The sequence below is a fragment of the Salmo salar genome, chromosome 08 (assembly GCF_965601325.2).
Source record: "Salmo salar chromosome 08, fSalSal1, whole genome shotgun sequence".
NCBI classification, from domain to species: domain Eukaryota; kingdom Metazoa; phylum Chordata; class Actinopteri; order Salmoniformes; family Salmonidae; genus Salmo; species Salmo salar.
Window position 1 is genome coordinate 41,210,296 of NC_138298.1, and position 13,846 is coordinate 41,224,141.

General features: G+C 39.8%; 1 protein-coding gene across 1 annotated transcript in view; it reads right to left on the minus strand.

The window, feature by feature from the left end:
* The window catches only part of LOC106597133 (uncharacterized), a 17,986-nt gene extending 7,669 nt beyond the window's left edge, over window positions 1–10,317 (minus strand). The window contains exons 1-4 of the mRNA XM_082978293.1: window positions 10,230–10,317; window positions 9,433–9,571; window positions 6,955–7,050; window positions 4,982–5,077 (exon numbers count right to left, since the gene is read on the minus strand). Coding sequence (XP_082834419.1) covers window positions 4,982–5,077; window positions 6,955–7,050; window positions 9,433–9,446 — 206 coding nt within the window. The 5' untranslated portion in view covers window positions 9,447–9,571; window positions 10,230–10,317. The remainder of the gene's footprint in view (window positions 1–4,981; window positions 5,078–6,954; window positions 7,051–9,432; window positions 9,572–10,229) is intronic.
* Window positions 10,318–13,846: the final 3,529 nt, after the last annotated feature.

Consider the following 13,846-nt stretch of genomic DNA (forward strand, 5'->3'; position numbering starts at 1 on the left):
ATATAGTCCTATTCCAGTCCACATCACTAGTAATATAGTCCTATTCCAGTCCACATCACTAGTAATATAGGTCTATTCCAGTCCACATCACTAGTAATATAGTCCTATTCCAGTCCACACCACGAGCAATATAGTCCTATTCCAGTCCACACCACGAGCAATATAGTCCTATTCCAGTCCACACCACGAGCAATATAGTCCTATTCCAGTCCACACCACGAGCAATATAGTCCTATTCCAGTCCACATCACTAGTAATATAATCCTATTCCAGTCCACATCACTAGTAATATAGTCCTATTCCAGTCCACATCACTAGTAATATAGTCCTATTCCAGTCCACATCACTAGTAATATAGTCCTATTCCAGTCCACATCACTAGTAATATAGTCCTATTCCAGTCCACATCACTAGTAATATAGTCCTATTCCAGTCCACATCACTAGTAATATAGTCCTATTCCAGTCCACATCACTAGTAATATAGTCCTATTCCAGTCCACATCACTAGTAATATAGTCCTATTCCAGTCCACATCACTAGTAAAATAGTCCTATTCCAGTCCACATCACTAGTAATATAGGTCTATTCCAGTCCACATCACTAGTAATATAGTCCTATTCCAGTCAATATCACTAGTAATATAGTCCTATTCCAGTCCACATCACTTGTAATATCAAATTCAAATCAAATCAAATATAGTCCTATTCCAGTCCACATCACTAGTAACATAGTCCTATTCCAGTCCACATCACTAGTAATATAGTCCTATTCCAGTCCACATCACTAGTAATATAGTGCTATTCCAGTCCACATCACTAGTAATATAGTCCTATTCCAGTCCACATCACTAGTAATATAGTCCTATTCCAGTCCACATCACTAGTAATATAGTCCTATTCCAGTCCACACCACGAGCAATATAGTCCTATTCCAGTCCACACCACAAGCAATATAGTCCTATTCCAGTCCACACCACGAGCAATATAGTCCTATTCCAGTCCACATCACTAGTAATATAATCCTATTCCAGTCCACATCACTAGTAACATAGTCCTATTCCAGTCCACATCACTAGTAATATAGTCCTATTCCAGTCCACATCACTAGTAATATAGTCCTATTCCAGTCCACATCACTAGTAATATAGTCCTATTCCAGTCCACATCACTAGTAATATAGTCCTATTCCAGTCCACATCACTAGTAATATAGTCCTATTCCAGTCCACATCACTAGTAATATAGTCCTATTCCAGTCCACATCACTAGTAATATAGTCCTATTCCAGTCCACATCACTAGTAATATAGTCCTATTCCAGTCCACATCACTAGTAATATAGGTCTATTCCAGTCCACATCACTAGTAATATAGTCCTATTCCAGTCCACACCACGAGCAATATAGTCCTATTCCAGTCCACACCACGAGCAATATAGTCCTATTCCAGTCCACACCACGAGCAATATAGTCCTATTCCAGTCCACACCACGAGCAATATAGTCCTATTCCAGTCCACATCACTAGTAATATAATCCTATTCCAGTCCACATCACTAGTAATATAGTCCTATTCCAGTCCACATCACTAGTAATATAGTCCTATTCCAGTCCACATCACTAGTAATATAGTCCTATTCCAGTCCACATCACTAGTAATATAGTCCTATTCCAGTCCACATCACTAGTAATATAGTCCTATTCCAGTCCACATCACTAGTAATATAGTCCTATTCCAGTCCACATCACTAGTAATATAGGTCTATTCCAGTCCACATCACTAGTAATATAGTCCTATTCCAGTCAATATCACTAGTAATATAGTCCTATTCCAGTCCACATCACTTGTAATATCAAATTCAAATCAAATCAAATATAGTCCTATTCCAGTCCACATCACTAGTAATATAGTCCTATTCCATTCCACATCACTAGTAATATAGTCCTATTCCAGTCCACATCACTAGTAGTATAGTCCTATTCCAGTTCACATCATGTCACGTCCTGGCCAGTATATAAGGTTAATTGTTTTGTAGTTTGGTTAGGGCGTGGCAGGGGGTATTTGTTTTATGTGGTTCGGGGTGGTGTGTTTGTGTAAAGGGTGTTTGATTTAGTATTTCCGGGTTTTGGTTTATGTTTAGTTAATTCTATGGTTAGTCTAGTGTGTGTGTTTCTATGTTTGGTTGATCGGGGTTGGGACTCTCAGTTGAAGGCAGGTGTTGTCTATCTGCCTTTGATTGAGAGTCCCATATATTAGGGTGTGTTTGTATGTGTTATTGGTGGGTGATTGTTCTGTGTTGAGCCTATGCTAGCCAGACTGTTTGTAGTTGTTCGTTCGTTCTTTTTGTTTTGTGATTTTGTACGTTCATTTTTTGAAGTTAATAAATTCTCAAGATGAGCATACACGTACCTGCTGCGTATTGGTCCTCCTTCACCGACGACAACCGTGACACATCACTAGTAGTATAGTCCTATTCCAGTCCACACCACGAGTAATATAGTCCTAATCCAGTCCACAATACTAGTAATATAGTCCTATTCCAGTCCACATCACTAGTAATATAGTCCTATTCCAGTCCACATCACTAGCAATATAGTCCTATTCCAGTCCACACCACGAGCAATATAGTCCTATTCCAGTCCACACCACGAGCAATAAAGTCCTATTCCAGTCCACACCACGAGCAATATAGTCCTATTCCAGTCCACACCACGAGCAATATAGTCCTATTCCAGTCAACATCACTAGTAATATAATCCTATTCCAGTCCACATCACTAGTAATATAGTCCTATTCCAGTCCACATCACTAGTAATATAGTCCTATTCCAGTCCACATCACTAGTAATATAGTCCTATTCCAGTCCACATCACTAGTAATATAGTCCTATTCCAGTCCACATCACTAGTAATATAGGTCTATTCCAGTCCATATCACTAGTAATATAGTCCTATTCCAGTCAATATCACTAGTAATATAGTCCTATTCCAGTCCACATTACTAGTAATATAGTCCTATTCCAGTCCACATCACTAGTAATATAGTCCTATTCCAGTCCACATCACTAGTAATATAGTCCTATTCCAGTCCACATCACTAGTAATATAGTCCTATTCCATTCCACATCACTAGTAATATAGTCCTATTCCAGTCCACATCACTAGTAGTATTGTCCTATTCAAGTTCACATCACTAGTAGTATAGTCCTATTCCAGTCCACACCACGAGTAATATAGTCCTATTCCAGTCCACAATACTAGTAATATAGTCCTATTCCAGTCCACATCACTAGCAATATAGTCCTATTCCAGTCCACATCACTAGTAATATAGTCCTATTCTATTCCACATCACTAGTAATATAGTCCTATTCCAGTCCACATCACTTCTAGTATAGTCCTATTCCAGTCCACATCACTAGTAGTATAGGTCTATTCCAGTCCACATCACTAGTAATATAGTCCTATTCCAGTCAATATCACTAGTAATATAGTCCTATTCCAGTCCACATCACTAGTAATATAGTCCTATTCCAGTCCACATCACTAGTAATATAGTCCTATTCCAGTCCACATCACTAGTAATATAGGTCTATTCCAGTCCACATCACTAGTAATATAGTCCTATTCCAGTCAATATCACTAGTAATATAGTCCTATTCCAGTCCACATCACTAGTAATATAGTCCTATTCCAGTCCACATCACTAGTAATATAGTCCTATTCCAGTCCACATCACTAGTAATATAGTCCTATTCCATTCCACATCACTAGTAATATAGTCCTATTCCACATCACTAGTAGTATAGTCCTATTCCAGTCCACATCACTAGTAGTATAGTCCTATTCCAGTCCACACCACGAGTAATATAGTCTATTCCAGTCCACAATACTAGTAATATTGTCCTATTCCAGTCCACATCACTAGTAATATAGTCCTATTCCATTCCACATCACTAGTAATATAGTCCTATTCCAGTCCATATCACTAGTAGTATAGTCCTATTCCAGTCCACATCACTAGTAATATAGTCCTATTCCAGTCCACATCACTAGTAATATAGTCCTATTCCAGTCCACATCACTAGTAATATAGTCCTATTCCAGTCCACATCACTAGTAATATAGTCCTATTCCAGTCCACATCACTAGTAATATAGTCCTATTCCAGTCCACATCACCAGTAATATAGGTCTATTCCAGTCCACATCACTAGTAATATAGTCCTATTCCAGTCCACATCACTAGTAATATAGTCCTATTCCAGTCCACATCACTAGTAATATAGTCCTATTCCAGTCAATATCACTAGTAATATAGTCCTATTCCAGTCAATATCACTAGTAATATAGTCCTATTCCAGTCCACATTACTATTAATATAGTCCTATTCCAGTCCACATCACTAGTAATATAGTCCTATTCCAGTCCACATCACTAGTAATATAGTCCTATTCCAGTCCACATCACTAGTAATATAGGTCTATTCCAGTCCACATCACTAGTAATATAGTCCTATTCCAGTCCACATCACTAGTAATATAGGTCTATTCCAGTCCACATCACTAGTAATATAGGTACATTCCAGTCCACATCACTAGTAATATAGTCCTATTCCAGTCCATATCACTAGTAATATAGTCCTATTCCAGTCCATATCACTAGTAATATAGTCCTATTCCAGTCCACATCACTAGTAATATAGTCCTATTCCAGTCCACATCACTAGTAATATAGGTCTATTCCAGTCCACATCACTAGTAATATAGGTCTATTCCAGTCCACATCACTAGTAATATAGTCCTATTCCAGTCCACATCACTAGTAATATAGGCCTATTTGTTTAACATGTTTTGTTACTACATGATTCCACGTGTTATTTTATGTTCATATCTTCACTATTATTCTACAATGTAGAAATTAATACAAAATAAAGAAAAACCCTTGAATGAGTAGGTGTGTCCAAACTTTTGACTGGTACTGTACCTGAGATCACCATTTGTAAATCCGATTGGTCGATACATGGAATGGTCACTTCTCAAGGAGAGTTGGCTTGGAGCAGGAGATGCTGCTCCCAAAAGCCTTTCAGACACAGAGAATAGTGTTCAGGTCAATATTAAAATCATTCCAGTAAATTACATTACACAGTATAACCAGTAGGACATAGGTCTGTAGACTAACTAATAACAGTTAGAGATTATATGTCTGCAGACCAACTAATAACAGTTAGAGAGATGATGGAACAATGTAGCTAAATCATGATGTGGTTTCAAGTTATTTTAACCCTTAATTACCTAACATGAGCTATTCCAAACTGAATTAAATGACAGTAGTGTCTATATTTTTGCAACTTCTGCACAAAACCGATTTGGGGAAGCAGGAGAGGTCTTCAGCTCCTTATCCTTTTTGACAGTGTTGATTTAGCATATGGGCTCATTAGCCGACTTCAAAAAGTAATATATCACTATTCCAGTCCCTATCACTAGTAATATAGTCCTATTCCAGTCCATATCACTAGTAATATAGTCCTATTCCAGTCCACATCACTAGTAATATAGTCCTATTCCAGTCCACATCACTAGTAATATAGTCCTATTCCAGTCCACATTACTAGTAATATAGTCCTATTCCAGTCCACATCACTAGTAATATAATTCTATTCCAGTCCACATCACTAGTAATATAGTCCTATTCCAGTCCACATCACTAGTAATATAGTCCTATTGCAGTCCACATCACTAGTAATATAGTCCTATTGCAGTCCACATCACTAGTAATATAGTCCTATTGCAGTCCACATCACTAGTAATATAGTCCTATTCCAGTCCACATCACTAGTAATATAATCCTATTCCAGTCCACATCACTAGTAATATAGTCCTATTCCAGTCCACATCACTAGTAATATAGTCCTATTCCAGTCCACATCACTAGTAATATAGGTCTATTCCAGTCCACATCACTAGTAATATAGTCCTATTCCAGTCCACATCACTAGTAATATAGGTCTATTCCAGTCCACATCACGAGTAATATAGTCCTATTCCAGTCCACATCACTAGTAATATAGTCCTATTCCATTCCACATCACTAGTAATATAGTCCTATTCCAGTCCATATCACTAGTAGTATAGTCCTATTCCAGTCCACATCACTAGTAGTATAGTCCTATTCCAGTCCACATCACTAGTAATATAGTCCTATTCCAGTCCACATCACTAGTAATATAGTCCTATTCCAGTCCACATCACTAGTAATATAGTCCTATTCCAGTCCACATCACTACTAATATAGTCCTATTCCAGTCCACATCACTAGCAATATAGTCCTATTCCAGTCCACATCACTAGCAATATAGTCCTATTCCAGTCCACATCACTAGCAATATAGTCCTATTCCAGTCCACATCACTAGTAATATAGTCCTATTCCAGTCCATATCACTAGTAATATAGTCCTATTCCAGTCCATATCACTAGTAATATAGTCCTATTCCAGTCCATATCACTAGTAATATAGTCCTATTCCAGTCCATATCACTAGTAATATAGTCCTATTCCAGTCCACATCACTAGTAATATAGGTCTATTCCAGTCCACATCACTAGTAATATAGTCCTATTCCAGTCCACATCACTAGTAATATAGTCCTATTCCAGTCCACATCACTAGTAATATAGGTCTATTCCAGTCCACATCACTAGTAATATAGGTCTATTCCAGTCCACATCACTAGTAATATAGTCCTATTCCAGTCCACATCACTAGTAATATAGTCCTATTCCAGTCCACATCACTAGTAATATAGGCCTATTTGTTTAACATGTTTTGTTACTACATGATTCCACGTGTTATTTTATGTTCATATCTTCACTATTATTCTACAATGTAGAAATTAATACAAAATAAAGAAAAATCCTTGAATGAGTAGGTGTGTCCAAACTTTTGACTGGTACTGTACCTGAGATCACCATTTGTAAATCCGATTGGTCGATACATGGAATGGTCACTTCTCAAGGAGAGTTGGCTTGGAGCAGGAGATGCTGCTCCCAATAGCCTTTCAGACACAGAGTATAGTATTCAGGTAAATATTAAAATCATTCCAGTAAATTACATTACACAGTATAACCAGTAGGACATAGGTCTGTAGACTAACTAATAACAGTTAGAGATTATATGTCTGCAGACCAACTAATAACAGTTAGAGAGATGATGGAACAATGTGGCTAAATCATGATGTGGTTTCAAGTTATTTTAACCCTTAATTACCTAACATGAGCTATTCCAAACTGAATTAAATGACAGTAGTGTCTATATTTTTGCAACTTCTGCACAAAACCGATTTGGGGAAGCAGGAGAGGTCTTCAGCTCCTTATCCTTTTTGACAGTGTTGATTTAGCATATGGGCTCATTAGCCTACTTCAAAAAGTAATATATGACTATTCCAGTCCCTATCACTAGTAATATAGTCCTATTCCAGTCCACATCACTAGTAATATAGTCCTATCCCAGTCCACATCACTAGTAATATAGTCCTATTCCAGTCCATATCACTAGCAATATAGTCCTATTCCAGTCCACATCACTAGTAATATAGTCCTATTCCAGTCCATATCCCTAGCAATATAGTCCTATTCCAGTCCACATCACTAGTAATATAGGTCTATTCCAGTCCACATCACTAGTAATATAGGTCTATTCCAGTCCACATCACTAGTAATATATGACTATTCCAGTCCATATCACTAGTAATATAGTCCTATTCCAGTCCATATCACTAGTAATATAGTCCTATTCCAGTCCATATCACTAGTAATATAGTCCTATTCCAGTCCATATCCCTAGCAATATAGTCCTATTCCAGTCCATATCACTAGTAATATAGTCCTATTCCAGTCCATATCACTAGTAATATAGTCCTATTACAGGCCTAGCTAGCAAACCTATACTTGAATCCCCTTAAAATTGTCAAAGACTCCAGCCACCCTAGTCATAGACTGTTCTCTCTGCTACCACACGGCAAGCGGTACCGGAGCGCCAAGTCTGGGTCCAAGAGGCTTTTAAACAGCTTCTACCCCCAAGCCATAAGACTCCTGAAGAGCTAATCAAAATGGCTACGCAGACTATCTGCACCCCCCACACTGCTGCTACTCTCTGTTATTATCTGCATGTACATAATTACCTCAATTACCTCGACACCAGTGCCCCAACACTACTACAACCCATTAACCAGGTAGATATGTACCTACTACCAACCTGTCTGGTAGTATATTGACCCTTCTACAACCCATAAACCAGGTAGATATATACCTACTACCAACCTGTCTGGTAGTATATTGACCCTTCTACAACCCATAAACCAGGTAGATATATACTGTACCTACTACCAACCTGTCTGGTAGTATATTGACCCTTCTACAACCCATAAACCAGGTAGATATATACCTACTACCAACCTGTCTGGTAGTATATTGACCCTTCTACAACCCATAAACCAGGTAGATATATACCTACTACCAACCTGTCTGGTAGTATATTGACCCTTCTACAACCCATAAACCAGGTAGATATATACTGTACCTACTACCAACCTGTCTGGTAGTATATTGACCCTTCTACAACCCATAAACCAGGTAGATATATACCTACTACCAACCTGTCTGGTAGTATATTGACCCTTCTACAACCCATAAACCAGGTAGATATATACTGTACCTACTACCAACCTGTCTCGTAGTATATTGACCCTTCTACAACCCATAAACCAGGTAGACATATACATACAAATTAGCTTTTCTGAACAAAATAAGTTGACAAAATTTATGAAAAGTGTTGCGACAGTTGAGCCAATTTTCTAGTCTGAACTCATCCACTCAGGGGCTGAGCTCGCTGTGCATCAACGCCACTGAAAAGGGGTGTATTCAGTAGTGCACACAGTACCAACAGAAAAACGTTTTGCAAAGAAAACAAGAGTTTCTATTGGTCGAATACAGGTAGGTCCCTCTCGTTAGCTCGTGTGTAGATGTATTTCACTTATACTTCCATGTATATAAAAAAAAACGTTTTGGACCGCAGTAAGCATGTGAAATAGCGTCGACTCTTGGCTACTGGTGGCATTTCTATAGGCAACGTTTGGCTACTGAACGGGACAGTGTTGCAGTAATCACCAGCAGGTGTGCTACAACGGTACCTGCCAGGGGTGTATGAATTAGAACACACCGTAGAAAAACGTTTTGCAACAAACGACAGTTTCCCAATGGACATATTCATGTAAATCCCTTCCCGTTTGCTTGTTTGGTTCCTAATGAATACACCCAGCTGTGTCACACCTCGAGCTGTTTTATAATTATTGGAACAGCTGCACTTGAAATGGACACATTTCACAGACATTATGAAATAAACTAACAATACAGATAAGCCTAATGTCAGAGTAATTTACCTGTCTTCCTCCATATTTTCTTCACTCTCCCCAGGCCGTCAGGAGATTTCCATCGGTTCCTCAGAAATGACGGCGGATGAAAGTCCAAGGCAGTTTACTGTTGCTCAACATATTTCACAGAAAGACATAGATTGTTCTCCTATTGTGGAAAAACAGAAGTCAGCGATTTAAATAAAATAATATAAAATAGTAGGAATCCTACGATGTTGTTGACGTTCAGATATGGCCTCCTAAATGTAGAAAACATGGAATCGATAGGATACATGACTAAAGGATACTAAAGGCCTAACATTACATGATTTCACACACTAAGGGGCAGTTAATAAATAACAAAACTAATTTGTTCTCTGTAATTGCCAGTATATTAGGCTTTTATTGTATGCAAACCATTGCCTAAATATGTGGCCTATAGCTGTGTTTATTTCTAAAACCATGCGTTGGCTTCCCATCCGCAGATTAGATAGTAACCTAAACTCGGCTACAGTGGTTTACTGAAATGTAGACTAGTTAAATGCCTACAGCTTTTGTGGGTTACAAGCTATATTTAATGTTATAACTTTAAGAATATGACAGCCTTTATACAACTTTACATTAATTATCTTGATTCAATATAGTCCGCAGCCCATGGCCTCGCTCAGACTTTTGTTTCCAACGTTACGTCGTTATAACATGTCCATAGAAATAAACCTGCACTGAGTTCTGTCGAAATTATTATACTCATGTAAACCAATTTGTCTCTAGACCTGTAATAAACCACGATATTTGTTATCTTAAATTAAAACAAAAATGTTAGCTACCTTCATGATCCAGTTGTCTACAAATGGCGGCCTCATAGGTGCTTTTTACTTTAACTTTCAATATGTATTAGGTAACTCACAGGTTGCGGTCCAAACAGGTAAAAGACGCACCCTTTTCTTCTTCTTCTTTGGTATAATGGCGTTCGCAACAATGATATGTGCATTCCGCCACCAACTGTACAGGTCGATAAGAAGGATCCAAAAAGGAAAACAATGTGGTGTAAAAAAAATAATATATATATATATATATATATACACTGCTCAAAAAAATTAAGGGAACACTAAAATAACACATCCTAGATCTGAATGAATGAAATAATCTTATTAAATACTTTTTTCTTTACATAGTTGAATGTGCTGACAACAAAATCACACAAAAATAATCAATGGAAATCCAATTTATCAACTCATGGAGGTCTGGATTTGGAGTCACACTCAAAATTAAAGTGGAAAACCACACTACAGGCGGATCCAACTTTGATGTAATGTTCTTAAAACAAGTCAAAATGAGGCTCAGTAGTGTTTGTGGCCTCCACGTGCCTGTATGACCTCCCTACAATGCCTGGGCATGCTCCTGATGAGGTGGCAGATGGTCTCCTGAGGGATCTCCTCCCAGACCTGGACTAAAGCATCCGCCAACTCCTGGACAGTCTGTGGTGCAACGTGGCGTTGGTGGATGGAGCGAGACATGATGTCCCAGATGTGCTCAATTGGATTCAGGTCTGGGGAACGGGCGGGCCAGTCCATAGCATCAATGCCTTCCTCTTGCAGGAACTGCTGACACACTCCAGCCACATGAGGTCTAGCATTGTCTTGCATTAGGAGGAACCCAGGGCCAACCACACCAGCATATGGTCTCACAAGGGGTCTGAGGATCTCATCTCGGTACCTAATGGCAGTCAGGCTACCTCTGGCGAGTACATGGAGGGCTGTGCGGCCCCCCCAAAGAAATGCCACCCCACACCATGACTGACCCACCGCCAAACCGGTCATGCTGGAGGATGTTGCAGGCAGCAGAACGTTTTCCACGGCGTCTCCAGACTGTCACATGTGCTCAGTGTGAACCTGCTTTCATCTGTGAAGAGCACAGGGAGCCAGTGGCGAATTTGCCAATCTTGGTGTTCTCTGGCAAATGCCAAACGTCCTGCACGGTGTTGGGCTGTAAGCACAACCCCCACCTGTGGACGTCGGGCCCTCATACCACCCTCATGGAGTCTGTTTCTGACCGTTTGAGCAGACACATGCACATTTGTGGCCTGCTGGAGGTCATTTTGCAGGGCTCTGCCAGTGCTGCTCCTGCTCCTCCTTGCACAAAGGCGGAGGTAGCGGTCCTGCTGCTGGGTTGTTGCCCTCCTACGGCCTCCTCCACGTCTCCTGATGTACTGGCCTGTCTCCTGGTAGCGCCTCCATGCTCTGGACACTACGCTAACAGACACAGCAAACCTTCGTGCCACAGCTCGCATTGATGTGCCATCTTGGATGAGCTGCACTACCTGAGCCACTTGTGTGGGTTGTAGACTCCGTCTCATTCTACCACTAGAGTGAAAGCACCGCCAGCATTCAAAAGTGACCAAAACATCAGCCAGGAAGCATAGGAACTGAGAAGTTGTCTGTGGTTACCACCTGCAGAACCACTCCTTTATTGGGGGTGTCTTGCTAATTGCCTATAATTTCCACATGTTGTCTATTCCATTTGCACAACAGCATGTGAAATTTATTGGTAATCAGTGTTGCTTCCTAAGTGGACAGTTTGATTTCACAGAAGTGTGATTGACTTGGAGTTACATTGTGTTGTTTAAGTGTTCCCTTTATTTTTTTGAGCAGTATATATACAAACTATCAGTAACGAAATGTTAATTAAACTAAATCAGCCTGTTTTTCTGTTTTAATCAGGTCCCTAAACAGGCTCAGAAGGATCCTGTGATGGAGGGACATTTCCAGGAGACAGTAGTCCTTGCAGTGCTTCTTGGAGGCCCAAAAACTTCTCGGCTTCTTCGACTTATTGGACACTTGGTGCAGTACAACTAATAACTGTGGCTAGAAGCACAAGCATTTCGCTACACCTGCATTAACATCTGCTAACCATGTGTATGTGACCAATAACATTTGATTTGATTTATAAATGCTACAAAATCCACCTTCTTCACAGTAAGTGTATCCAGATCACTTGATTGGTGTATAACATTTTCAACTGGTTGCAGTGCATCCACCACAATGTCTTCCTCAGAACTGTGGCCTCTTCCATGCTCTTCACCACCTCCACATAGGAGATTTGCTGTACATCCCTGATCCTTGACACCTCAACCTCTTTCCCCCCTAACAGGTCACTCAGGGAATTTGGAAAATATGACCCCCACCACAGTTGCAACATTTTACATTCAGACTCTTCAATAACATAATCCTTCCATCTGCAAACACTTGACACGTGGCAAAACTTTTTACAAATCTTGAATTGCATCAGAGGGTGGGGGAGAGAAGGGGGAGGAGGGTGGGGGAGAGAAGGTGAGGAGGGTGGGGGAGAGAAGGGGGAGGAGGGTGGGGGAGAGGGGACATGAATAGGGGGCCTTGTCTTCATCTCTCTCGCTACCTCTCTAGCCCTTCCGCTCTTACAGCATTTCTTCTTTATATCCCAACTTTAGAACATGAATAATACAGATCCACATAGCTCCTTTTCCGCCGTTCTCCATACGGGTCAATCAACGTGCATGAACTACTCCTGTAATGTTTAGCCTAAGATATTGATTATCAATGTCCAACCGGACACCAGAAATAACACATTCTACCAGTGCCCTGCTCTGAAAAATCAAAGCTGTTCACTTCATGCATTGAACCTATCATGACATATGATGAGTTGCAGGGCAATGGGTGAGGGAAGAAAAATGTAATTCATTTCATTTTTTGTATTTATTATTATCAACAAATCAATTGAAAAAGTATATGGGGGAATACAAGTATATATAAAGAATATATAAAGGACAGTTGGGGGTACAATATCACATTCAGTCTTGGGGAGCAACGGATTACATGTAATCTGTTACATGTAAGGGATGACAACAAAAAACGGTAACTGTAATCCATTACGTTACCAGCATAAATAATGTAATCAGATGTACAGAAAAACTAGATGATTATTTTGAGGATTAATTTTAAATTCAGAAAGGAAGTTTGCGAGAAAAAAAAATGTTTGACATTCAAATCAGCATTGAAAAAAGGCGCAAGTGTAACGTTCGTCGCCTGGTGACGAGGAAGCGGACCAAAACGCAGCTGGGAGCGAACACATGTTTATTCAACACTGGAATTAAACATGTACACAAAAATCAAGAAAAATGCAGATACGTTACGTGCTCAAACAAAGAGACAACACCCCACAAACAGCGTGGGGAAAACAGCAACTTAAATGTGATCCCAATCAGAGACAATTAGCGACAGCTGTCTCTGATTGGGAATCGACAGAACCCAACATAGAAATAACCCACCTAGAGCCTACACAAGGCTAAAACGTAAACCAAACACAAACCAATGAAAAATACCTAACATGACACACCCTGACCCAATATACCCGAGTTCACCTGGTCAGGGCGTGACAGAACCCCCCCCCCCCCAACGGTGCGTACTCC